At 43.1% G+C, this 27,342-nt stretch overlaps 2 protein-coding genes and 1 long non-coding RNA gene across 3 annotated transcripts in view; all 3 read right to left on the reverse strand.

Annotated features, from left to right (window-relative positions):
• Positions 1-2: 2 nt before the first annotated feature.
• Positions 3-11,057, reverse strand: BMP2 (bone morphogenetic protein 2). Its single transcript, XM_023626136.2, has 3 exons — positions 10,922-11,057; positions 9,437-9,786; positions 3-2,007 (listed from the first exon to the last, which is right to left on the reverse strand). The coding sequence occupies exons 2-3, from the start codon at positions 9,777-9,779 to the stop codon at positions 1,163-1,165; spliced, it is 1,188 nt and encodes a 395-aa protein (XP_023481904.1). The 5' UTR covers positions 9,780-9,786; positions 10,922-11,057; the 3' UTR covers positions 3-1,162.
• Positions 11,058-11,207: 150 nt separating this feature from the next.
• Positions 11,208-12,448, reverse strand: LOC138920259 (serine/arginine repetitive matrix protein 1-like). The gene is made up of 2 exons (XM_070248054.1): positions 12,424-12,448; positions 11,208-12,157 (listed from the first exon to the last, which is right to left on the reverse strand). Exons 1-2 carry the CDS (start codon positions 12,446-12,448, stop codon positions 11,208-11,210), a joined length of 975 nt encoding a protein of 324 aa, XP_070104155.1.
• A 130-nt stretch (positions 12,449-12,578) lies between these two features.
• The window catches only part of LOC138920244 (uncharacterized), a 39,647-nt gene continuing 24,883 nt past the window's right edge, over positions 12,579-27,342 (reverse strand). The window contains exons 3-4 of the long non-coding RNA XR_011431084.1: positions 21,682-21,902; positions 12,579-13,298 (exon numbers count right to left, since the gene is read on the reverse strand). This is a non-coding gene — a long non-coding RNA (uncharacterized lncRNA). The remainder of the gene's footprint in view (positions 13,299-21,681; positions 21,903-27,342) is intronic.

The raw sequence follows: 27,342 nt of genomic DNA on the forward strand, positions 1-27,342 counted from the left end.
GGTTGGATTTTATAGAATGAAATGCCAGAGCTTTGATATTTATTATCTGAAATAGGTTTAACATTTGGAGAAATGTGTTCAAACACACAACCTTGGAAAGAAAAGCAAGCCGATCGAACAGAGAACAGGGGGTGGGCGGAAAACATGATGGGCACAATTTCGCTATGTGTTGGGCAAAGTTAGAAAATTAGGTCCTTCTGAGCATAAAGAGCTCCCAGATGAGGTAAAAGTTAAATCCAAATCAATTTCCAACCCTCCATGAGGGCCACTAGATATCAGTTTTAAATATACATGACCACGATATCAATAATGAAGAAATCTTATGTTTTATTTAATACTTTGGCCAGACCAGCCCCTTTGAAGGGATCACTAGAGTTGAGGAAAGAAGAACAAACCATCATTCACTTTCCTGCAGGTTCGTCATTTGCCGAATTATTTCTATTGGTCCTGCTTGATTCTTTCTGCAAATTAAGGCGTGGGGAGAGGGTTTCTATGTTAGATTAGCAATGGCTGGTTCTTACCCAAATATTCCGCCTAACAAGGACGTAAGTTCTCATGGACTGGACAACCACTCCGCAGCATTCCTGAGAATTGAATAATATAATAATCTTGAAAGTCAGCAGAGTGGATTATCCACTTTTTTTTTTCTGGACTTGAACTTGTGACCTTAACAGTAGCACTGCAAAAAAGCAAATGTGCTAAGCACTTTGCCAGAGTAACCTTCCATGTAGACTTTTCATCTTAAATACACACAACTGAAAAACAACTACAATTTTTGGAAAATTATGTACAAACCCAATACTTCTTTTGATTACATATAAATACAAATTAGCTATTTTTCCTAAAAAGTGGTTATAATAGTAAATAAATACAAAATAAATCTGACCATTATACTTCATGTGCTGGGGTTGAACCCATATAAAATGTACAACTAAATACATTTTAAAATCTTTAAGGAATAATTCTCTGATTAAAATATTTGTTTTCCCAACTTCTTTTCGTAGATATAAATATATTTTCAAAATAGCTGTGTTTTTTTTTTTCTCCATTCCATTCCATAAATAAAGTCTTCATTGGGAAATATTAAAGTGTCAACTTGGTTTTGCTTTTTTTTTGCTTTTTTCTAAAATATATATATATATATTTATTTTATTTTGCTGTGCTAACGACACCCACAACCCTCCACAACCATGTCCTGATAGTTCTTTAGTACGACCTTTTCATTTTCGTCAAGGTACAGCATGGAGATGGCGCTGAGCTCTGTTGGGACACAGCACGCCTTGGGAATCTTAGAGTTAACTGAGTTGACCAACGTCTGAACAATGGCGTGGTTAGTGGAGTTCAGGTGATCGGCCAGGGGAAAAGGACACTCCCCATGGCAGTAAAAGGCATGATAGCCCGGGGGGGCTACGATCCAGTCATTCCACCCCACGTCACTGAAGTCCACGTACAAAGGGTGTCTCTTACAGCTGGATTTAAGGCGTTTCCGCTGTTTATGCTTTGCTTGACGCTTCTCTCGTTTGTGGAGAGGATGTCCTTTCCCATCGTGGCCAAAAGTTACCAGCAATGGCCTTATTTGTGACCAGCTATGCTCATCTTGGTGCAAAGACCTGCTAATCCTAACGTGTCTCTTGGAGGCACCTCGGTTCTCCTCTAAGTGGGCCACTTCTACCACAAATCCATGGTTGGCGAGGCCCTGGGCAGTCCACCTCATCACAGCAGGGGTGACGTCAAATCTCTCCCACCTGCTTGCGTTCTGGTTCACCAGCCTGGTGTCCAAAAGTCTGGTCACCGGGAACTTCGAGTTGGCTGTTGCAGGTTTTATAATTTCATAAATATTAATTCGGTGATGGAAATTGCTATTGTTTTCCCAAGGGTCTTGCATCTGTTCCCGAAAAACCTGAAGTTCTGCTGAGGTGATAAACTCCTCAGTGGGGATAGAAGTCAAATTAAAGAAGAATCGCCGGGTTGTTTTTCCACTCATTTCTGGCAGTTCTTCCAAAGATTCTAATTTGATATAAAAAGGTGGAAAAAAGAAGGAAAATCATTCAGTGAGATCAGTAAAGACAATCTGATTACATATTAGAATTTGGAAACCTCACTTCAGGGTTTGACTTCACCCATGTTAAAATCTGCAACTAGAAAATAAAACTTTCCCCTTTAGATAAAAAAAGGATTCTCTCCTTTCTGTACGTTTATGGGAACATGCAACATGAAACAAAATTTCACAGTTTATTGTTATGTTTCCAATCCAATCCATGTACAGTGCAACCAGGTGGCTGTAATAATGGGGGAAATGGTGAAGCACTTCTTTGGAATTCACAGACTTTAGGGCAAAAGAAAAAAAAGTCAGCACTATAGTTAGTAGAGGTCTAATGAGTGAGGATTTGAGGAAATTATTGCATTTCTTAAAAAGAAAAAGGCTTTAATGTCAATCCCTTAAGCGGTATTCTAAAACATTACTCTGCAATTTAGATGATTTACAAATCTCGATATACAGATTTCAGGTTCCTAATTAAAGACTCCGAAACTCAACATCAACGATGACATTTTGCAAAGCACACCCTACTATTTTACTCAAAGGTCCAGAGACAAAGGCATTTACAGGGATCTGCTTCTTTGGGAACGTAAGAGTGGTCCTAGGACACTGCAGTAATTAAGGCGAGACAATTTCAAAAGAAATAACTTCCAAATTTTGCCTGTTCTCTCACCTCCTTATGACCTCAAAAATCAAAATCTCATTTTAGATGCTTTTGGGAGAAAAAAAAATGACTCTCTTCTGTTTGTAATTCCTTTATATTTTTTAAAAAAATATACAACTATCCAATAATAGGCTGCAAAACAGATTCAAAACCAAAAAACAATTTTTGTAAAAATCTACAAAAATACTGTTATGATATTCATGATGTAAGGGATAATCTCATCATTCTATACCTATTATCATTATTTCAAAACAGTCATTGAAGTGGGCTGCGCATAAAAGTTCCTTCTGACTGAAGATTCCTTAATTTCAATTTTAAGGAGTCCTGCTTCCCAAGCAAACGAAAACATGACATAGCACCTTGAATGCTGTAGTCTGCAAATCATTAAAGGTACACGCATTATTAAATCGATGGAAAACAGCACTAGGATTTGAGATTCGGGGGTTTATTTTCTTCTAGCTTTACCACATCCTGTCCTTTTCCTCTCCAAAAAATTTACCTGCTTCATTCAGGATCTAACCTAAGTGCTAACAAAATCTATTTGGCCACAGTTCCACCTCCTCACCAAAAGGGGAAACCATATTTTCGTTAATTTTATGATTGTATTTCCCCTAAATCAAACACCTATACTTTGTTCACAGTATGAGACGCCTCAGCAGAGGAGAATCACCTCAGATCACTCCGTCGACGCTTCCACCTGTGTAAACCTTCATCATCAAAGCCGCAGTCATCATTGTAAGCTTCGTGGAAGCACCGAGTTCAACCAGGGCACTTTAAACCAAATTATAGAGTGATGCTTTAAGGTGATGCTTCTCAAACTTTAACCTCCACACAAAACACCCAGAACACCTTAAATCTGCAAATGCAGATTCTGATTCAGTGGGTCTGGAGTGGGGCCGGAGAGTCAGAATTTTTAGCAAGCTCCCCCCGTGAGGCGATGCTGGGAGCTGGGGGACTGCCCTTGGAGTGTAAAGGTTTTAAAGGATGCTTTGCATATTCAAGTATAGATTGCCAGGAGCATATTTTAAAGTGCTTTTTTGTCAAATGACTTAAAAATGAGTAGAAGACCCATTAGCGCTGGCCAAGGAATGAGAGTTGAGGCCATGGGCGGGCAGCCGGGGACGCAGAAGAGATCTAAAGCTCATCTACTTGGATATCAAGACTCTCGGGCCAAAAAGTGTGCCCTCCATGGTCCCCTCGTGCCTGCTAATCCACACCTGTTGGGGACACCTTTCGGGAGTCATCCACATTCTAAACTTCACTGTAAGCTAAGGTACTTCAGCTGAGGCACTATTTTTAAAATAACCCTCCCACCAGTGGAACCAGGCCCCTCACTGGCTCCAGCAAGCAGCAAGGATTGTATTTAGCTCCTTCTTTCCTCTTCTCCCTGCAATTCAGGAGCCCTCTGATGTTTCCACCAAAGGCATTCTTTCAGCAGAGAAGCCAACAGCTACCAGGACAAAAAGGAGCGAGGTAAAAATCAGCAGCATCTCCCAGACTCAATGACACAAAGCCAGACCTGGGCCTGAGCGACTGACTTCTCTGATACCAGCACACCTAAGAACACTCTCTTCTCTTTTAAAGAAGGGGAAGGTTAGGAAAATTATCCAGAGCATTCGCTGAACAGCTATACTAATGAAGGTGCCCAGAGAAATCACAATGGCAACAAAAACCCTGAACTCAAATCCATAAATAAGAAAAAGAAATTATAAACACACAGACACAGGGACACACACAGACAGCCAGAGGATGACAATGAAGGGACAGTCTCCAAGGAAGGATGGGAGACAGGTAAATGAAGCAAAGAAAATGGGTATAAAAGAGGCATAAAATAGAACAATAACCCTCCAAAAGATAAGTATGAAGATGATATTGAATCATATAAAATTGCCACCGTTCAACCAGATTTGACCCATAAAAACAGCAATTGCATGGGCTTCAAAATCTTAATGGAAGTAGCTGAAAGGATAATCATTTAGCAACCTTAGAGAAGGAGGAAAATTGCACATTAAATAATAACAAGTAACGGGAAGACCTTTCTCCAACTTTCCAGCTGCATCTCAGTCAACCTGTTCCTTGAAGGATCCTTATCCCTCCTTAAGACAAGGGCCTCCATGACCAATGGCACCCCTGACTGCAGACTCAGGTCACAGAGGGAAGTCAGAAGTTCACAGAAAGCCCCAAACCCAGGAAAACAACCGCCCGAGGTTAGACGGCCATCTTTCCCTTTGATCTCCAAGGAGGCAGCGTGAATCTTTTCTTGAGGGTAGAAGAAACAAAGTCTATTTGATATAAAGTAAATTAAAGAAAAACCTTCTGCAAATTATCACAGCAAGCCTGGGGATTCTGATAATACAGAGCATCTACCTAAGTAGGTAATGGATGCTTTTCTGGAGGTTTACACAGTTGTCTATTCTCTATAAATAACCCTTGTTGAATAATTTGAACCTGACAATGGATTTGAGGAGTCCAGCCTATTTTAGAACTGAGTTCCTGAACCCCTAAGTTCTCAGCCAAACAAAGGTAGGCATGGATGCAAAAATGTGGGGTAGTTAAGAAAAACAAGGCAACAATGACATTTGACCTCTCCTCCCAAAGTCAAGTTCTAACTTAATCATCTACATCTTGTCAATTATTCATCTATATCAAAATTATCCAAAAGATGACACTGACTTCCTTCAGCCAGCCCAGGTCCAACCCTTCCCTAGACGAGGGGAGAACGCAACACAAAAGAAGGAAGTCATCGTGATCATGACAGCTAGTGTGCCGAACACCTTTTTGTGCCACATCTGGCACTGACAGCTTTATATAAATTATCTCAGAACAAATTGATTAAGAGGAAGGAACTGTTATCATCTCCGCTTTGTAAATGACAGTTGGAGCTCAGACAGGTTATGTGACTTTCCTAAGGTCACAGAGCTGGGAAATGAAGAGCAGAACTATGAACTAGAGTCTACTGCAGTTCCCAAGTTTCTGGCCACTAGACGGCACTACATAACATACAGGAGGAGTCAAAAACTCAAACAAGTCAAAACCATGAGGGACACATCGATGTTTAATACAACGATACTCATAGGGTGAGTTCTTCCCCAACTAAAGGGACGGAAATATACTACTCAAATTTGGTGGAGAGCAGACAAAACTACAAGAGCAGGAGAGCAGAGTGGCAGGGCCCGCTGGGACACGTAGATCTTGTTTGGAACCACTGATATTTTGTGGCTGCATTTCTGTCCTACATTACGGCAATTTTTGGCAAAAAAGTGAGTTATTTCTATGTTTTGAGAATTTTGCCACACTCTGGGCAAAAAAAGGTCCACTAACGAAACAACCTCAAGGGGGGTTGTTCTAGAAAATCAGTAAGGTTGGAAATCACTGCCCTGAAATAAAATGAAATGAAAGTGACTTAGAATAATGAACAGTATTTTCTAGAATACAAAATAATGGTTATAGAATTGATACATCAAGGAGAAAAAAGACAAAATACGAAAGGTTAAAAGGAATCCGTTCTGTTTTTGTTCTTTAAAGACAATAAAGGAGATGGCAGCTAAAGGGAAGAGGATGGTCATCATCACTACCCCCGATTTGTCTCTGCCCACCCTTGGCCCCAGTGCCTTGGAATGAGGGCATGCTCTCTTATTGTCTTCTGAGTACTTAGTGAAATACACAAAGGGCAAGTTTAAAAAAAGAGACAAAACAGCTCAATGAGAAGGGATCAAGAGAGAATGCAGAGGAACCACGCAAAAAGAGGCAGAACAGAAAATGCTAGTGCATGAACCATCATTGGGCACCAAAGCCACAATCTCTATGAGCATTTCCAAATAGCAGGCTGCTCTATTTAATGGGGCCCTTCATAATCACTCTCAAATGTAGGGGAATGCCAGGGAAACACACCAGGTAGGTACTGGTTTTGGGGGTGCATGTGTCCAAACGCTTTGGCTGCACTGGGAATTTGTGATACAAGTTCTCCTTCACGGGGCAATGGTTGTTTCTTGAACTTTCCTATTATGTGGATATTTTCACGATAATTACATTGGTGGGAACAGGGTTAATCTCCATTTCAAAGCTTTAGTCATAGAGGCAAATAATTCAGTTATTTCATGCAAAAAGAAGACTGTGTCCTTAAGAGCCTGGAGAGCAAGCACGTGATCCTTCTATATTCCGATCTGACAGGAAAGCATAAAGACTTTTTTGCAGGGCTGATGAAGTCAACCAATTTCAATGTGTTTTTAACTAAGGGAAAGCACAAAACACTCTTTCCAGTCGGAGAAGTGATTTTTCTATGCTCAGTGGCAGTTTTCAAGGACCTATGTGGCTGAAGTACTTTTTAATGACTGAAAAAAGAAAATTTTCACAGCACTCGGACTCTGGCGGATGAAAGCCATTGTAGAAAGAAGACAGTTTCACAAGAGAAATGACAACTGCTAATTTTGTCTCAGATCGCCTACCAGGTGGTCACATTATCTTCACACATGGGTTGAAAGAACTCCATCATGATGTCTCTTGTCTCATAATTTCACCAAACCATCCAGAACCTACCCACCAATAAAACCAACAGGTATTTCTTATAATGAGGTCTTGTGGTCCTTTAGCAAATAAATGCCCATTAATGCTGTAGGAACCAAATTCTGCTCTTAAGCCAGCAGCTTAGTCACATGGTTTACTAAAAGATTTTTAGTGCCATGCATGCCACACAGATATTTATAAAAACCAAATCCTGCCTTACACAAAAGAAGAAATGGTCTTCAAAAAGTGTAATATGTGACCTAATGATGATACACAGTCATAACAAGAAAAGAAATGGATTTGTTGAAATTTGGGGCAAAAATTACATAGCTTTTCTCTATCATCTAATTGCATTAAGACCTGAAGTTACCGCAAGTTGATTTTAAGGAAGCTGGAAACTTCTGTACTATTTTGCACATAACATTTACACTTTTAAAGATATAAATTCTGACTTACAAATTCAAGCATGCTATTTAAGTTAAAATAAGACACTCAAATAATTCGCAGCCTGTTCAGTTTTGATCAAGCCACTTCTAGAGGAAGAAACGTGCAGACTCCACGGAAGGAGTCCTCACGCAGCTGAATGTTGTAGGTGTCAAATGACTTAAAAGTTCTTCCCTTTAAGTTATCAGAGACACACAGTAGCTTCCTGGCCTTAAAAATAAAGTTAAGAATGGTTTCCATGCTAAATTTCCAGGAAAGGTGGCTAACACAGCCATTCCTGTTACTTTTCTCTCCAGAAAAACTATTCTCATCAGCATGAGCTGGGAACGACGAGCTAGGTCTCAAATCATCCCAGCGCTACGCTGACAGGATGTACACGACGAAAAGTTCTCTACATATGACAACTTCTGCTTTCCCTCGATGAGGCCTAAAGGAGTAAAATGAGATCTTACTGCCTTTCAAATCTGACTCTCCCAGCAGAGAGCACCTCACTTAGAAATGTGCTGGAGAATTTATTGATTATCAGTTCTGTGTCCCCTTCATAATGTATGGCTTCCTTGATGAAGAAATACCTTTTGTTATGTGACCTGCCTTTGGGACTACCTCTCACTATCAAGTGCTGTTCTCACAAGGCTAGGTCATCTTACACACTGGGAGAAAATGTGTGGCTGTGACATTTCTGATTTGTGTATATCAGAGCGCAGATTTCCACTTGAAATTTACCAGCTCATCAGGGCAAGGCAACAGAAAGGGAACCTCACTCCCATCTCCCCAATATCCTACCAGTGGTTGCCCTGTGATATACAGCTCTGTGCCCTTCTCTAGAACTTGAAGGAAACCTGTGCTCTTATTTATAATGTATTAAGCCAAAGGGGCATATAAAAGTATAGAAAAAGAATTGAGATGGAACATGTTTTTAACTAATTGCTCTAACAACTTGGGTACAACAGATTTCAATAGCTGCTCTAAGACATTTCAAATCCACTAAATGCCTTTCTGATGAAACAAGCAGAAATATCCTACCTTAGAAAAACCACATCCAGTATCATAAAAGAAAAAAAAAGTCCACAATGCACATGAAGGAAAACAGGCAGCTGCTGCAAAAGCTTTTATCTGAAGGCTTGCCTTGTCTCTACTGGGGAGTTCATCTCAGATTTAAGCACAAGACAAGAAAGTCATTGTGGAAACAGTAAGATTGATTGTGGAATTGATCTCCCACGGGGATTAGATAGGGATTCAAAATCTTCCCAACCAGGCCCAGATCAACTGTAAATTAGAAAGACTTTGGGGCCCTGGGCTTTGATTTTTCAATACTATCTCTGAAAATTCTGCCCTTGACTCTGTCTAGTCTGAAAGCCCAGCCGAAGCAGGAGCAGCAGATTTATAGAGTGAAGGTTTCCAAACAGACTTCAAGAGATCCCAATCGCCCCCTCCTTCTCTTCTTCCCCTGTGGAATTCTTGCACGGTTAGCTGACTAGGGGCAAGCCTTTCGCCCTCATCTTCCCCATCACTTGATTTCTCTCCAATTCCTGGAGGAGGAGTCGCTCTTCTGGCTGCAAGCCAGGAAAAGGGTGAGGATTTACCAAAGGGGAATCCCTGGCTCCCCCGCCACACAGGCAGCGCGTGAAAGCCAGGTTCCAAAAGGTTCTTCCAGAGGCAAGCATGGAAATGTCTCTGGCGCCCTGGCCAGGCTGCCCTTCCAGGGATGCCTGCCGTCCGCCCAGGCGGGCGCTCCACGGGCTGCCTCCCCGCCCCGTCTCCGCCCCCCTCCCTGCCCCTCGCCTCACCTTCGTGGTGGAAGCTGCGCACCGTGTTGGCGAGGCTGGCCGCCCTCTCCAGCCGGTGGTCCGGGGCGGGCGCATCCGGCTGGCCCGAGTGCCTGCGGTACAGGTCCAGCATGTAGGGGGGCACCACGGCGTCCCTGCTGGGGGTGGGTCTCTGCTTCAGGCCGAACATGCTGAGCAGCCGCAACTCGAACTCGCTCAGGACGTCGTCCGAGGGCTGCGACGAGGAGCGGCCCGTCGACGCCGCGAACTTCCTCCGGCCCAGCTCGGGTATGAGGCCGGCCGCGCCGCCCAGGAGGACCTGGGGAAGCAGCAACGCTAGAAGACAGTGGGTCCCGGCCACCATGGTCGACCTGCGGACAGGGCCGACGTGAGTCACCGAGCTCCCCGCCCAGCCCTCCCCCTTCCGCCCCCGCGGCCCCGGCTCCCGCTCGGTCCGCTTGCTTCCTCCTCCAGGGTTCCCACCTGGCTTGCAACAGTTGCGAGGCTACTTCGGAGGAGCTGAAGCCCGAACGTTTCTGAACCAGAAGGCTTCCCCTTTCCATCCCACTCTCAATCCGTCTGAGGTGATTTGCACACACCCCACCCCCACCCCCACCAGCGCACCAGCGTCAATGGCTGTCACCTTTTTTTCTGTGACACTCGCGCCGACAGCCAGTTAAGGGAACCTGAGGAAACCACCGCTTGGTCTGACACCCCACCGTCCTCTAAACAAACCCAGACACACACTGCCCAGCTCTCGCTTGCATAGAAAGACGCACGAATGGTGCATGTGACTTCCTCAGAGGCACCGTATAGAACTTCCTGATACACACAGTCTATAACTTCCAGACCCAGGAAACTCAAGGCCACAACTTCCGAAGCCACTTGCAACTTGTGGCCCACGCCTCTAACTTCAGGGGTGTCAGGACGGGCCACTCCATCCCCCAACCCCTCCTAATGAAGTCAAGATACACATGTATCTTCCTGGGATTACGTAAATGGCTAATAACTATTAATTCACGTGTCAGTAACAAGGTGGCACTGAAGTACTGCCCCCCTCACATTCCTGGAAACAAACTTCCAGTATTTTCCCAAATGGGACGTGGCACTGAGTAGAGAGCAGGTCTCACGGAGAAAACCGAATGGAGAAAGGATCGCATCGCCATGGCAGGGCGTACAGGTTGGCAGCTAACGGGTAAAATCCAGGGGCCACCCTCTGGAAGGGATTTGACCTTTTTTTTTAATCATCTAAGTGTTAACAGCCCTAATAAAATGCCGAAAAGAGGGGAGGGAGGGGGGCGGAAGAGCGCGAGCCGGGAGGGCGAGGCTGACGGGTCGCCGGGGGCGGTAGGACTGGGGCATCCCCGCAGGGGCTCGGCTGCACGTGGACCCGATGCGGGGTCTGTTTACGTCCGGCCAGGCCGGGCCCCGGGAGGGGCTCAGCCGCCGCGGCCGTCCGGGCCCCGCCACCACCCCTCAGCCCAGCCCGGGGCCCACGTCCTCTACCTTTAGGAGACCGCAGCCCGTCTAAGAAGCACGCGGGGACACGTCCATTGAGAGAGCCTCCACATGGAAAAAGCTCTGGCCGAAGGTGCTGGCGCAGGGACCGGTTCCCTTCCCTCGCCTCCTCCTCCTCCTCCTCCCGGCGGCAGGCCGGGCAGTGCCTCTCTTCACGCCGGGAACGGCGTCTCGGGGCCGGGCCCAGCCGCGGAGTGGAGGGGCGGCGGGCTTCGGAGGCGGCGAGGCTGCGGCCGCTGGGGCGACGGCACCGGCGCAAAGTGGGGAGCGCAAGTTATTCTCCCTGCAAGTTCAAGAAGTCTCCAGCCAAGTGCTGACACACAACAACAGCGAGCAGGGGGAGGAGTGCGGGGCAGGGAAGGGAAGGGAGAAAGGAAAAGCTGCTGTGCTCGTCGTCCTTAGGAACCAGCGCCCGCGGGACGCGGGGCCCGGCGCGGGGCCGGCTCCGGGACTCGGGGGGCGAGGGTCGGGCGCTCCGCGCTAGCTCCGCCGCGGCCCATGGCTCGGGGCTGCCATCCTGGGCGACGCTGGGTCCGGGGAAGGGCGCAGCGGCGATCTCGGTGCCGGGCGAGCCGCCCCCCCGCATCACTCTGCCTTCCTCCAGCGCGCCCCCATTAGCGCTAGCCAGTTGAAACCACCGCGGCTCCGGCGCTCCGGCGTCCTCGGGCGCATTCTCCGGCGAGTCGAGCTGAGTCCCAGGCCGCCGAGGCGGGTGGCCGCGCTCTCCCCTCGCTCGCCTAGCCCCCAGGCCAAGCTGCGGTGCCCTTTGTGGCCAGTCTGGAGTCCGATCACACCTCGGCCGGCGCGTCCCAGGCCCCCGAGCTCCGGCGGGAGGGCATCGGCATCGCGGCGCTCGCGCTCGGCTCCCGGCTCCCCGTCGCTCTGCGCGCCGGTCCTCGGCTCTGGCGCGGCCCGGGCAGCCGAGGCCACGGCGCAGCGGCGCGCACGGCCGGGCGCTCCAGCCCGCGCGGGGTGTGCGGCGCGCGGGTGCCTCGGAGCCCCCGTAATCCGCGAGGCGCTCGCCCCGGGGTCGCTGCGGCGGCTGATGTCCGGCGGCGGCCAATCCCCAGCGGGTGTGGGAAGCGGAGCGGCGGGCGCAGCGCGAGCCGGGCGCAGCGGCGCGGCGGGGCGAGGACTCCGGCGGCGGCGGCGGCGCCGTGGCGCGGCGCTCGCGGCTTTTAAAGGGGACGCCGCCTGCCGTCTCCCTCCCGGCAGGCAGAACACCTCCCCCTCAGCGGCGCGGCTTGCCGGGGATCCCCGAGCGGGCGGGAGCGGCGCGCAGGGGTGTGGACCGAGCGCCGGGGCAGCCGCGGCGGGGTGGGGCCGAGGGCGGGGACGCGCGGCCGCCGTTGGGGGCGCTCGCGCCTCCAACCCCTGCACTCCAAGGGGAGGAAAACTGGAGCGCCAGACCCTCGCTGGGACTCCGGGGGCGAAATCCCAGACAAACACCGGGTAGAGCCTTTATTTCCTCACCCGGCCCGTTATTCAACTTTCAGTTTGAAGTTTTTCGGTCATAGACGATTGAAAAAAAAAAATGAACTTAGCCAAGTTCCAGGGCATCTTGGCATAGACTTGGGTAGACACTTCTGTGTTTCCCCGGAGTGGGAGGAGGATTAAAAGAAAACTAGAGATTGGAAACTGGGTGTTAAACTCTAACACACAGATATATGTATTACATATGCAAATATATGCATACGCACTTACATTTAGAGAAATATATGTATACATTTATATTTATATAAATACGCACGTATTTATTATATTCAGATATTTATGTAATATACTAATATACCCGCGTTTGTTTCTATAAATATACCCATATATAAATATACGCTAACGAAGGCACACATTTCTATACATATATGTCGATATATGTGAAATTGACGTCATCCTGCCGCACATGACTCGCACAATGTGCACTGTGTGTCTGCGGCAGCGTGAAGAGAGGATGTGAGGGGTTTTATTTCTTTTTATGGTAGCTATCACTTCATGCCTTGTGATATTTATCTCGCCCAGCTCAGAGGCAGGCGATTAGCAGCTCAGGGGAAGGCAAAATAATGCGGCGTGAGCCAAGCGTACAACAATTCCGCTTTGAGGCCTCAGCACTCTCCGCCCCACCCCCTTCCACCAGGCCCCAGCCTCAGCTCTAGGACTCGTGGTCAAGTCACTTGTCTTCCTCAACTGAAATAGTCCCCAAATCTGCGCCATGAGTTTTGAGGCCAAGGCTTTCCATTCCTCCTAGGATTCCAGAATCCTCCGTGCATAGCAGAACAAGGTTGCCTAAATGATCCCAGAAGCTACCGGCAGAAGATTTTCGGAAAAGCCAAATCGGCAAAATCAAATTTGCCTGCACAGAACCTTCAGCCTGCAAAGCAGAAGGAGAAAAGTCTGAATCGGGAGCTCATAACAATCTATTATACATGTGTATTATTTTTTCAGTTGGGAAACTAAAATAATTCTAGGTTCCGCTCACGTAAATCGGATTAGCAACCCACAGAGGGGAATTAGGCACTGCTGTTTCTGAAAGTATAAAGGTCAAATAAGGTATTTCGGAGGAAGCCTGCCTACTAGGAAAATAAATTGGGGGCGGGGGGCAAAATATTCAGGAACATGCTACTTTATTCACTGAAAATGAAGCGCTGTGGAAGTTGATTGTCACTCTGAATCACTGGACACCAAACTGGCGGGCATTAGAATATATTCTACTCGTAGACATTGTCAAAAAGTGTTTATTGTGCTTTTGAAACTATTTTCTTCTCTCTCAAGTTTAACTGAGAAGTTAACAATTGTTTCTGTCATCAGTGAGATTTAAGAAAAAACTTATATAAGACAAAAATCAGTATGTAACCTTTAAAGAGGAGAAAGTTGATAGCTGTTGGATGCTCTTCAAGTAAACATGGAAAATAAACCTCTGGGGCTGATATCAAGGATGCCTTGCAGCTTTAGGCCTTCATAACTTGTGAAATGGCAACCTTGTCAGTTTATCCAACAATCTTTGACAGTCAACAAGCTAAGCGGCTATTGGCTCCTCTGCACACTCTATGTCATTTTAGTGTCTCCCATCACCGTACCTCGTTTATGTAGGATACGTGATTCCTGAGGGGCAGACAGTTGCCTTTCCCAAGCGAAACTTCCTAAATTTTGATCCTATTTCTCTCTTAAGATGCAGGCTCTCTAGTTGTTTTTTAGAGATGGCTGCCCTCTTGTGGTGGAAATGAGTTCAAACGCTTGGGAGAAAGAAGTCAATAAATACAGAAGTAAATAAGTAAATAAATAAACAAACTCCAAAGACTGGTTTGGGGTACAAACTACAGGAAGACCATACCTACCCACTTTCCAGGCAATAGGAATGATTAAAAATGATACATTTAAGTGGAGATGACCTCTTTTTATTCTCTTTGCTAATAGCCACGTTCCCCCTGCAACTCAAAAAGCAGGGTTGTTACTCTGAGCGTATGTTTGCCTTGAAAATATCACTTACTGCTAGTCATGGTCAACTCTACTTTTTCCAAAGGTTCATTAAAAGTTTTTCAACCCATAAGGTGAGATTCATTCTTTTTGGGTGTATCAAATTTGGTCTCTCTGCCAGATGTGGGGAGTGACGAGAGTGGGGATGGGGGGGTTGTTTAGGGGAGGGGTGATGGTAATGGCAAATTCAGCTACCTCAGAGGGGACAGGCAAGTGACGTAAAAGAGCAAAGCGTCCCAGGTAAGGATTCTATCTAAAGGAGGTTGCTGCTGTTCCCTTCTAATGAATTCTTGCCAGTTTTCCAAGGGATACCGGAAATCCACATTTGATTATGTGTGGACACGACCTGAGATGAAATTAAGTGCTTAAAGAGTCATACTTTGGCAACTTTTCCTTTAGCAGTTCAGCCCAGATAATGTTTAATTTTATTGCATCCTGCAGCTATTAGCATTCACCATTGTTCCTGGTAGGTTAACCATTATGCAAATTAACATTAAAATGATGATCCTCACATATTGTAAAGGTCACAGTGGGCATTAACTGATCCATCTACTTTATAATTGTCATTCCACTGAAACCCGTGGCAACTCCCCTGAGAAACCTCTTAGCTTTTTGGGTATCCATCACTTTGTTACTAGTGTGACACCCAAGACTAATTCTGCTTACTTCACGGATGAAGTTCTTTTGCAGGAACCAGGAGCCACAGCAAAAGAGCAGCACCTAGTCAATCACCCTTGTACCTGTTTGATGTATGATTAGATGTGGTAGGAAGGACGGGCAGGGCGGAGGGACGTATTTGTAAAACTAGCCCTAGCAGGCCAGGTCAGGGTTATTAATTTTAGGCAAATATTAACTACATCTTAACAATAAAGAGAGAATGAATTTTGCGAATTGACTAGATTTTAGGATGCACACAGTGGCATTCCATAAACATGTTGATCACAGCCCAACACATAGTTGAATGACTTAGACTCCAATTCTGGCTTGGCTGGCTGGTTGGATTTAGAAGTCATCTCATGGCCTCATCTGTCGATCAGGTTACATGTATGTTCTGCTGCCTCAGACGGCATGATGAAGGTCCAGAGCATAATGTGTGCGGACTTGGAGAATTTTAAAATGCTGTACAAACACAGAATCCTGACTGCTACTTACTCTGTGTACCTTTAAATTTATTTTTCAGCTTTCTGCCTAAAATACTATGGCCTGATTTTGAGAGATGGGACTTTGTATGCCGTTCTTTTTTTTTTTTTCTAACAGCTTTTATCACATTGCCAAACAATGGGTATTTCTCGTCAGAAAGGTCACCACTTGGGTTGATCTAAGGCAATAACAAATTCTTATAGACTCAGCTCCCTCCCTCATGAATGATATGTAGAGATGAATAGCCGATCTCACAGAGCTGTTGTGAAAAATAAATGAGAAGATATGTTTCAAGACAAAAAAAAGTTGCAAAATTTGAATTCAATACACATGCAAATTAAGATCATTGGTTCTTGGAAGACCGATTTTATGTTATTTTCTTTTGCATTTGGTAGATGCCAAAAATGAAAGTTAAATGAACACATGCTTCTGAAAAATAATTATGGTCTTCCAATAACCAGTTTTAGATATCCATTAAATATTATCTCATTATCACGTATCAATATATTTGCATATCTTGTCAATGATATTTAAATGTTTTGATCTTGTATTAATGAGATTGTGAAGAGTCAATGATAGAATTTCTCTTTACATATCAAGTCTCCAAATATTCAATGAGTAGCTATTATGCCCATGGAACTATGTCACTTAGGTCCCAGGAAATACAAAGATACATAATCTCTGCATATAACGCATTTAGAATTTGGCAGAAGAGATGTGACATATTCGCAGGTAAATAAAGACATACAAGAGGAGAACTTTACCAGAAGTGAGAAACAAGTCCTGCAGATTTAATGGAGAGCAATCTCACTTCTGAAATGTGAACTCACTAAATCCATAAAAGGGAGAGAATTTGAGAGGGCTACTCAGGGTCAGTAGAATTTCCATAGGATCAGTAGGCATCTTTATGAACATCAGCATTAGCAGCAGCAGAATTTCCTCTAACACCTTTAGTTACTGAGTTTCATGTACTACCTTTCATGCAGTAAAAGTCTTTACTGTTTCATTTAACCCTCAGAAGAACCTTGCTCAGTGGGTGTTATTTACCCCCATTTTACAGATGAAGAAACTGTGCTAGAGAGCTATTTTCCCAAAGTCACACAAGAAAGTAGTACGGTCAGTAGTCTATTCTAGAACTTATGTTTTTGTTCCTTTGGGTTCCCCCCCCCACCCCCACCACCCCCACTACCACCACATGCCAATGGTCTCTCACTTCCAGACAGTAGGAGCAACCCAAAGCCAAGACATCACATGGGAAAATGTAGAATTGTGTTTTGAGGAGCATGGGGTAGCTCAGATTTGGAGGTGGGTTTAGTTAGGGATAAGTAAACACCAGAAGTAAGTCTATTCTTCAGGTAGGGTCCCAGCAGGAAAGCGATGGCACATTCTTTAACAAAGAATTTAACAAAGTTTAACAAGGGGACATTGTACAAAGGTGTAGGCAGAGTGGAGGGAAAATGACAAGGGATAGTGAAGTACCCTGGCCCTACACTGGGAAGCCAAGCAAGGAGGCTTTACAGCCTGAGGTCTGCAGGGGCACAGGAGGAACAGTTGCTGGAGCCCTGAGAAAGCCTTGGCTGTAGAAGACAGCCATTGGCAGAAGTGTGTGTGGGGGGAGGGAGCGCTGGTACTGTGTCAGCTGGGAAGGAGCAGGCAGAGTGAACAAATATCTCAACCTTTCTTTTCGCCTACTCTCTGGACATCTGTTGATATCTCCCATTGGGCTCATTTGACTAGAAGGACAAGTGTATTAGTTATCTATTACTGTGTAACAAATTACCACTTAGGGGTTACTGCCCATTTATTATCTCACAGTTTCTGTGGGTCAAGAATCCATGCCTAGCTTAGCTGGTTCTCTACTCAGGCTCTTGCAAGGCTGAAGTAAAGGAGTTGGCTAGGGCTGCAGACTCATTTAAGGCTCAGGGTACTCTTCCAAGTTTATGGGGTTGTTGGCAGAATTCATTTCCTTGCATCTGTAGAACTCACTCGTTCATCATGATCACTGGATCACTTCCTTCATCAACTCCAGCAGGAGAACATCTTGCTGACTACCAGACCCTCTTCCGTAAGACTCACCCAATTATATTAGGCCCACTCAGGATCTCCCTTTTGATTAACTCAAAATTCACTTGGTTAGGGATCTTAATTACAACTGCAAAAATCCCGTCACCCGTTGCCTTATAACATGGGAGTAATATCCCATCATATTCATAGATCCAGATTATACTCAAGGCGAGGGGATTATGCAGAGGCTGGGGATCTCAGTCTATGCAGCCCATAGAGAGTCACCTCTCAGGCACAGAACAAGGTAAAGAGTGGATCTGGGGTACAAAGAGAGAATATCCAACCTAGTAAGTTTTGAAAGGTAAGCAAATTCCAGGACCTTGAGACTCTGAACTGCTATTCTAAGGAATTTGGACTCGATCCTGTATAAATGGGTCACTGTGAAACAGTTTCCCAGAAGAATGGCATATTTGGAGACGCATGTTAGGAAAAAAAAATCTCACGTTTGGTAGGGTGTAGTGGTGGGGAGTAGAGAGTATATAGAGAGAATGGAGATGAAGAGACTGGATAGCAGCTTTTGTAATTATACACCCAAGTGGTAATGGGAGCCTGAAGTCCACATGAAAAACAAGCCAATGTGAAAGTTATAAGGCGATCAGATGGCCAGGTGTGGCATGGAGATGGGTAGTAGAGCTTTGGGGTGGGGAAGGATCAACAATATCTGTAGATTTTGGAGCACAGGTGACAAAAAACTAGTGGTGCCATTAACAGAGAGGAGTGTGGGCAGGAGCTGGATTGGAGAAGCAGGCGTGGTCCTTTCTGGAAGTACCTATGAGGTTCTGGTTAAATGTCCTCACGGAAGTGCAGAGCAGGTAATGAAGCACTGGTGTGGAGTTCAGGAAAAGGATTAGGGGACTGGGGTGCAGATTTCTGAGCCAAAGCTTAACTATTTGGAGAAGAAAAGATTGACCAGGAAGGACATAGATGTCACAGAAAAAGTTTCAGAGAATTGAAAAACAGACAATGCTCATTTGTTTTAGAATTCATAAGGGGGGATTTTTTCAGAAGGAGAGGGTGGCCCGCAGTCTTAAATATTGGTGAGGACAGGACTGATAGACTAAGAGTCAACAACAGCTCCTTGGTGATGTTTCCAGATCGCAGATACAGAAGAAGAATGAAGTGACAGCATAAATGAGTGAAAGAACATAAAGAGAAAGAATTATCAGCATGTGAAAAGTATCTCCAAATAGTTCATGAAATAGTTGAAGTCATCTGAAGGCCTTTAACAAAATCAATGAAGAGTTTGTACACTGGATTTGTGGGAGAATTTCTGTGTGGTCATTTACTTTTTACAAGAAGACTCCAGGAGAATAGTATATTTGTAAGTTCTCATTGACACCTGGGGATTCTTCATCTACTTAAAACTTGATTCGCATGTTTCTGCTCCTTTCACAATTTGCTGGATCACACGAAGCTTAGTAAGCCTGGAACAGTTACCTCGAAACTGTCAGTCATGTTCATCTCTCCACAGGGCCCTCCTGGGACCGACTGCAAATTCTTTTCATCTCGGTTATCTATGAATTCAGTAAGAGAATTTCGCAAAGGCAAGAGGGGTTTGAGGGCAGCGACTTTAGAATTAAGATAAAGATACTCAGATTGAACAACAGCAATACAAATGAATCACTTTGACCAGTAATATTCTCACCCCGGGCATATTTCACAAATTGGAAACAAAAGATTTTGCTTTCTGCCCTAATTAATGTAGAACTTGCTCATTGAGCAAATAACGTGAGGTTTACGTGACCTGAGAGATTTTGAGAAATATCATATTTCATCCTCTCATATTTACTGTACAATGACCACTCAATGGCACTGAAGACCACACGTAGCAGACATGTCAATGTCACCCCAGCCCGCTAGGCCTGACCACTCCCTTACACACGATTGCCGACTAAGACCTGCTCCCATCTGGGGGAGTTTGCTCTGCCCACATGTGCTGCTGGCCAGACGTGCTAGGGAATTAATACCTTCCAGAAGCAGCCCTCAACCACTGACCAATGGCAGTTAGCATATCAGTACCCCCCACTTTCTCATGCTTCTGGGCTAACTTTGGGGTGGGCTAATTAGGAGGTGCATGATCAAAGCTCTGGTCACCCACAGTGATAACTGGCTTGATAAATGCATCCTTTATTGGCTGCCTTCCCTTCCCTGCCTCACTTCTCCACTCCCGGAACTGTGTTTTCTCCACCTCCCTGTAACCTACTTGTACTCAAATCCTTGTCGTAGAGTCAGCTTCTGGAGGAGCCCAAGATAAACACTGGATATTCTACCGATCTGAGATGGTGCCTTTCTGAAGTGCCTCAAATTTAAGTCGTACTCTGCCAAGAATTAAATAAAATTGTTGTCTTTGGAGACCTATTTCCTGGGCTTTGTTCATTTATTCATTGAATGACTCTTACTTTTCCAGGCATTGCTAAGTTTCTGGGGCTACAAAGATGAATATGGCAAGTTACACAAATCAATCAAATAGAAGTTTACACAAGATACAAAGATTAAATCACGAATAGAGTCACTACCTCCCCCAGGAGGTCAGAGAAGGTTTCCTAGGAGGATATAATACTTGAGTTGAATCATGAAAACAGAGCAGGTGTTGGGCAGATAGGCAAGGGGGAAGGGAATTCTAGGCAGGAGGAACAGCAGGGGTAAAGGCAGGAAAGCATGAAACATCAAGATGCATTAAAGAAATGGCTGGCAATTTAGTGTGACTGGACAGGAGAGGAAGGGGGTGCCAGGATTTTGCTGGGCAAAAGAATTTGGACTTTTCCCCATAGGATCTACTATGAGAAAAACCTGTTTGGTAGAAGTGAGCATGATGGCTTGGAATAGTGCCAGATTGGAGGCAGAAGGACAAATTAAAAGGTGGTTGTAATTATTTAAGCAAGAGATGAGAGTCCTTGAACTCAGAAGAAGCAGAGGGTGACAGAGAAGGCTATAAGAGATCAAAAAGATAAGATCTAATGGCACTTAAGGGCCCAAAGAGGATGACAAAGGAGTTGGAATGACATTAACCAGTGTAGAAAGTGCAGGAGGAGGAAGATGCTTAATTTACAAACATACAGAGATTGAGAAAATTCTTGAAAAAACTCATGTGGCTTCCAGAGTCTAAAATTTCAATTCCCAGCTATCAATGATTATGTGTTCAAGATTATTCCCCCAAGGTCATCCATGCCAGTAAGTATATATCCAGGTGTCACCTAAGTCTACCTACAATGGGAAACGAATCATTTTAAGCTTAGGGTGCTGTTTGTGTTTGAACAATTAATTAATAAAAAACCAATTCGCATGCATAAAGTAGCGAACAGATGGGCAATATCTGGTCTAATCCAGAGTAGAAAAAGTTATGACAGCTAAGGAAAACAGCTACCATTACACTAAATGCCTCAAAAATTAATGTTAACAATAGACCTCCTGCTTTTCCAACAATTAATTTTTGCTAACTTGGTATTGATTGAGCAACTTACTGTTTCAGTGTCTTATCAGACAAGTACACTCCTGTGTAGAAAAGAAGGAGATTTAGGGGAATCAGTTATTTTAATATGCTGATGAATAGAACTATCACAGGTACCATTTCAAAGGTGAAATCAAAATGCCATTTTACATTTTCCTTATTTATACATTACGCATAATTATAAGAAAATGTCACTGAACACAATTTAATCTATTTTTGAATATTTTAAGTTTGGTTAGGTTCCTATAATGAAAACCTCAGGACCATGTTTATGACCAAGTATTATCCTTGTACCAGCTATTAATCTAAAAATATACAGAAGTTGTGTCATATTTGTCCCAACCATTTGAGATAATACGCATTGCGGAGTATAGTTGTTGGAAAAGAGGAAGGAAGCAAAGAAGGAAGGAATAGGTTCTACTTGTTTTTGTTTATTTGTCTTAAAAGTAGTAAAAGGAGTAAAGATCTTTGATTATTGGAGTGGTGTTGTTATTTGAATTCAGAGTAAGTCTGAGTTTGCTTGACTTTAGCTAGAGAGTTAACTGCGTCCCAAAGTGCCAAACATAGAGTCAGACAGAACCAGAACTATTTGGCTATTTTCAGGATAAGTACTTTTGCTGTATTTTACCTCGTTTATGTATTTGAAGTGATTTTCATCATGGAGCTACTGGGAGATGTCGGAATTGCATTCCCACACGTCCTCGTCCTCTTCGTTTTCAGCAACCAACCAATGAAGCCCTTTTAGATGGGAAGTAACTTTCAGATCAATCAACTCTTGTTTCATGTCCTACATCAGCAGTTAAAAATTGACACTGGCTGCTCCCTCCATTTTGCTAATTTCGCTCCTACCTGCAATTAAGCCACAAAAAGATTTGAATGGTAGCAGCTCACTTGTCTTTCCACTTCCTTTTGAAATAACTTGAGCAAGGTGGACTAAGCTTAAAAACGGATGACTAATTCTTCCATGAAATCCTGCTTTAAAGAACATTTTCAGAACTGTACTCTAAGTTCCTTTTCCTCTTGTGCTTCATACTGTTTTCTGAGCTCTGTGGTCTCTCCTCAAAGTCTACTGAATAGGAAAGCCTCCAGGGAGAGCTGTTTTTAACAAAGTTTAAAGATCTCACTTTGGAGAAGGCAAGTTCGGAGTTGAGGAAGTAGAACTAGTGGAAGAGGCCATTGTCCTGTCATCTGGACCAGGCCGCCATCAGCAAAGAAAGAGCATGCAGATGGGAAATATTTGCCTTGCTTAGTCCTCAGAACACCGCTCACAGAGTAAACCACAAGCATTGCTCCCACTTTACTGAATACGTTAGGAAATTCACTTCCATTTTAAAGTAAGAGAAATTTATAAACTATTAAAAATTGAATAATTATATCATATTTTATTTTAAATAATATCTTGAAACATTTTAATAGAGGAAAGTAAAGAAAGAACATTATAATGACTCATGATTCTCTCACCCAGATAATGTCTGCTAACTTTAAAAATAATAATCCACACATATGTTAAAAAAGTTTAAATAGTATCAAATCGTATAAAATGAAAACAAAGGTCTCTTTCCTTTTTTTCTACCTTGAATGACTTTTTCTAAAGGTAACCAGGGTTAAGGGATACACACGTAACACTATGGAAATCAAGACATTACACATATGCTAGCACATGTACATACACGTGTGTATGCAAATATTTTGCATAAAGAAGTGACATCACATACCGATATACATATGTTCCTAGTTTTTTTTATTTTTTAATAAATGTATCTTGGAGATTTTTCCACACAGATCTGTCTTATTGTTTTTAAGGGTAGTATTATTGCCATGATTTGTTTAATTTGTCCTTCCTGATGGACATTCGGATATTTCTAGTTTTTCGTTCTCTTATAAGAATGTTTCAATAATAAATTTATATAAAATTTTGCAAGTATATCCAGAGGTTACATCTCTAACAATAGATTTTCTGGGTTACAGTATGTGTATTAAAAAATTTTTTTCAAGGATTGTAGATGAACTGTCCTTCAAAACAGTGTACACTGGGGGGCCGGCCCTGTGGCCAAGTGGTTAAGCTCATGCGCTCCACTTCGGCGGCCCAGGGTTTCACCAGTTCGGATCCTGGGCGTGGACAAGGCACCGCTCATCGGGCTATGCTGAGGCAGCATCCCACATAGCACAACCAAAGGCACTCACTAGAATGTACAACTATGTACTGGAGGGCTTTGAGGGGAAGACAAAGGAGGAAAGAAAGTGTACACTGATTTATTCTACCAACAGAATCCTCATCAACCTTGGGTGTCATCAAACGTTGGAAAATGATTTAAGGTAAAAATAGCATCTCATTTTAATTTGCACTTCTTTTTATTATGAATGAAGTTGAAAAACTTTACCTTATACTTACGGAACCATTATATTTCAGGTTTTGATCAGATCTTTTACCCCTTTTTCTAGACTGCTTGCCTTTTTCTTAATGACTTAAAAGCAAGCAAACAAAATCATTATAATACTATTATCACACCTAAATTATTCTTATTAATTTTTACAGGTTATTTACATATTAAAGAAATTAGTCCTTTGTCAGAAATGTATTATAAATATTTCTCCATCTATTGACTGTCTTATGACTTTATGATGTATTCTTTCTGTATAAAAATTTCAAATATTTTAATAATTAAATGTATTAATCTTTAATTTTGTGACTTCTGTGCTGTATGTCTTACCTCAAAAGGACTTTTCATACTCCAAGATTATAAATTCACTAATGCTTTTTTACAATATTTTAATGGATTCATTATTTATCTTTAAATCTTTGACTCACTGGAATCTATTTGGGCTCGCTAGTTTCCCATTACATTTACTGAATTATCCATGTATTATTACTGATTTGAAATGACATCTTTATCATGTAATCTCCCATTTATATTTGGGATTCTCTCATTGATCTGTCCATCTATTTTTTTTTTTTCTTATCTAATTGCTTGGACTAATCTCTTCCTACTAGCATACAGGGTCTTTAGGAGCAAGAATCTTAGATGCTTTGTTTGAATTTTTTCATATAATTCAGTTGCCATTAAATCTATATGCCCTCTTGGCTTGGTTTAGGATTTTTATGTCACCTCCCCTTTATCCTACCTCCATCCCAAATAACTTGAAGACATTAATTCACTAATTCTGACAATAAGATGTTGACATGGAGAAGTCTGAGGCCAGCTTGACTTTTACCTTTATACTCAACTTGCTTCTTCTACTTGTATTCCTGAAGAAAATCATTTTAATCCTTGAAGTTGAAATTTTAGCATAATGTGTCTGTGTTTGTCATTATTTATTAGTTTATTCTAGAACACATTACATAACAAATTTAATAGATTTGTTAATTTAAATAATTTTCATTCAGGTAATATTTTCTTGTATTATATAGTTTAGTCCTCTTTTCTCTTCCATTTGTTAGGATTATTTGTCAGGTTCTTTATGAGAAGTTTTCTTTGCATTTTCCCTGGGCTGCCTTCATATCCTCTGAATGCACATTTCTCCAATTGGAGACAGGTGTCCACTTGCAATCTTTCCTCCATCTGTTTGACGTAGAGTAGGTGTGAGGGGTGCTTTTGGCAGATGGGAGGGTCATCAGAGTCTCTAGTTTCTCTGACTGTCACATCTCAAAGACATTGATGTGAGCAGGGTGCCCTTTCCTTTATTTGATCCTTGGTGATATATTTCTTTCTTTCCCTCTTTTTTTCTTATTCTTATCCTTTAAAAAAAAACCTTATTGCTCTGTTTCACTCTTCTATTTTACTTTAGACTAAGTATATTGACTATTTATTTACTGGGGGCTATTGCACATGCGTTCTGTAGCTTGGTTTAAAAGCAGATGCCACCATGAAAGAATAGCCTTATAATCCCCAAAAGCCTCAGAACCTCACTGACAATAAACGACTTCCCCAAGACCACTAGACATTATGTTGAAGTTAGGATGCATCCCACTTTCTCAGTTGTGGTAGCTAGAGAAATTATGTTGATAAACCGGTGAGAATACCAGAAGCAGACAATAGCATAAGTGATAACCATGTTTATTGAGCACTTACGATGTGTCAGTGATGCTTCTAAACACTGAGCATAAATGAACTCATTTGATCCACACAACACTCTAAAGTATATACTTTTATTATCCCCATTTTATAGAGGGAAAATAAAAAGCACAGAGAGGTAATCTGTCCAGAGCCACCCAGCTCCAAGTAGTAGAAACAGGATTTAAATCTCCCAGGTCCAATCCCAGAAGAGGGGGTCTTAACCCTCACCTTATGCTGCCTAAACCCCAGTCCAAGTCACAGGAAACTTTCTATACTGCACATGTGGCTTCAAAAGGAGTTTGACTGTCCTAGGAAGGCTGACACAGCTTTCCAATTAAGTCAACCTCATCAACTCCATCCATTCATTCAGATACTCCATGTACAATGCTCATGATGCCTGGGTTTATTCAAGTTCTTGCAGAATTGACTGGATGATTTAATTCATACTGGCCCATCCTTAATCAATAAAAACAACTGATAGCCTCTTTAACATTTTTGTCTGCACGTTTAGGAGTTGCCATAATAATGTAGCAGTGAACTGTTCTGTCGCAGCAGGCCGTCTTTTGTCTGCTTACACCTTGGTGAAAAAGAAAAGGACAGATTTGGCAGCCAGCCACGTAACAAGAATTAACCTTGGCCATGAAGGAGCAACAGATGAACCAGCCTCATCCTTCCAACATTTGCCCGTCTGCATGTGGAATTCCTGTCTTAGACCATGGCACAGAAGGAAATGCTCCACTTTTACAATTTTTCTCTATGTACCAATCAAATTGTTCCCTCAGGACACATCATAAAGAAATGTCATTGAATACCCTAATTGTGGGATTCACCAGAGCTATTTTTTAAAAAGCACATTGGTCACAAACTCAGATTTTAATCAAAAACAGAATTCTGGTGAGTTGAGTGGTTTTTTCAATATTTTTCAGCTTAAATTTTTTGATAGTCAGTGGCCCCATAAATTGAACCTGTATTCAAAGATTTGAGCTAAATTAGTTCAGCATTTTACAGTTAAGTTAAAATAGAAAACCTGCATTTTTCTCTGAGGACACACACGTGCGCACGCACACACACACACACACACCCCAACATCACCTTACCAAAATACTTTTTTTCTTTCTCTCCACTGAGTATTACTCAAAAGTATCTGAAAGTTTAAAATTCAAAGTTGGCAGTTGTATAATCCTCCCAGGGGAGGAAATTCAGGAGAATTTGAAGAAAATTGGCTTAGCAATGTGTTTTGAATATAGGCAACAGAACATTTTCTATTTGGGTACAACTACATCAATGAAACTTGAGTCAGTGGAAGTCTTGTCCGATGCCATTTAGAAAGCTGTCAGAGCTAAGGGAGGCGTTAGAAGAATACCAGTTGGAACAGAGAACTGCCTTACGGAAAGACTCTATTTCCTTCCATTTCCTGCTGTAGATAAATGAGGACCAAATATAGGAAACCATAGGGTCATTTCAGCAAGTAAAAACCAACCCACTATTCTGGGTATCATATACTGTGGTTATTGCTGCTGAAACTTTGCTCACTGGGATGGCTTCAAAGCATGGCTGCAAATCTTTGACGCTTTGACACTCCCGTCACACTCCCGAATCTGAGTGGGCTTGTCACTGCTTCAACCAAGAGAGTACAGAGGAAGCTACACTAGGTGACTTCTGAGGCCAAATCATAAAAGGCCAGGTAGCTTCTACCCTGTTCACTGAAACACTCACTTCTGGAGCCCTGAGGTGCCAGGCAATAACTCTGACTACCCTGAGGTTGCCATATTGGAGAGGATGGCGTAACTTACTGGTTAAGAACACAGATTCTAGAACCAGACTGTGTGGGTTCAAATCCTGGCTCTACCAGCTATATAGCCTTTCATCAGTTACTTAATATCTCTGTGTCTCAGTTTCCCCATTTATAAAATAGGGAGAAATAATAATCTAGTGCATACCACCCGTTGTCTTCCCTGTGCCTTATACAGCTGTTTAACATGCAACAACATCAAATGTGTTAATAGTTTAGAACAGTGCTGGCGAATAACAGACACTATGGAAGTATTTGTTAAATAAAACATGCATGTCCTTTCAGATGTGTCTTGCAGGTGTAGAAGCAGATTGCACACAATGCAATTCAAAAGCAAATCATTCTGCATTTTGGATCTCAGAGAACAGGTCCTCACGGCAGGCAGCACAGCAAGCGAAAAGGTTGTTTAAAGCTCTGATGAACTTGAGCAATTCAGACCAAA

The sequence above is a fragment of the Equus caballus genome, chromosome 22 (assembly GCF_041296265.1).
Source record: "Equus caballus isolate H_3958 breed thoroughbred chromosome 22, TB-T2T, whole genome shotgun sequence".
Taxonomy (NCBI): Eukaryota; Metazoa; Chordata; class Mammalia; order Perissodactyla; family Equidae; genus Equus; species Equus caballus.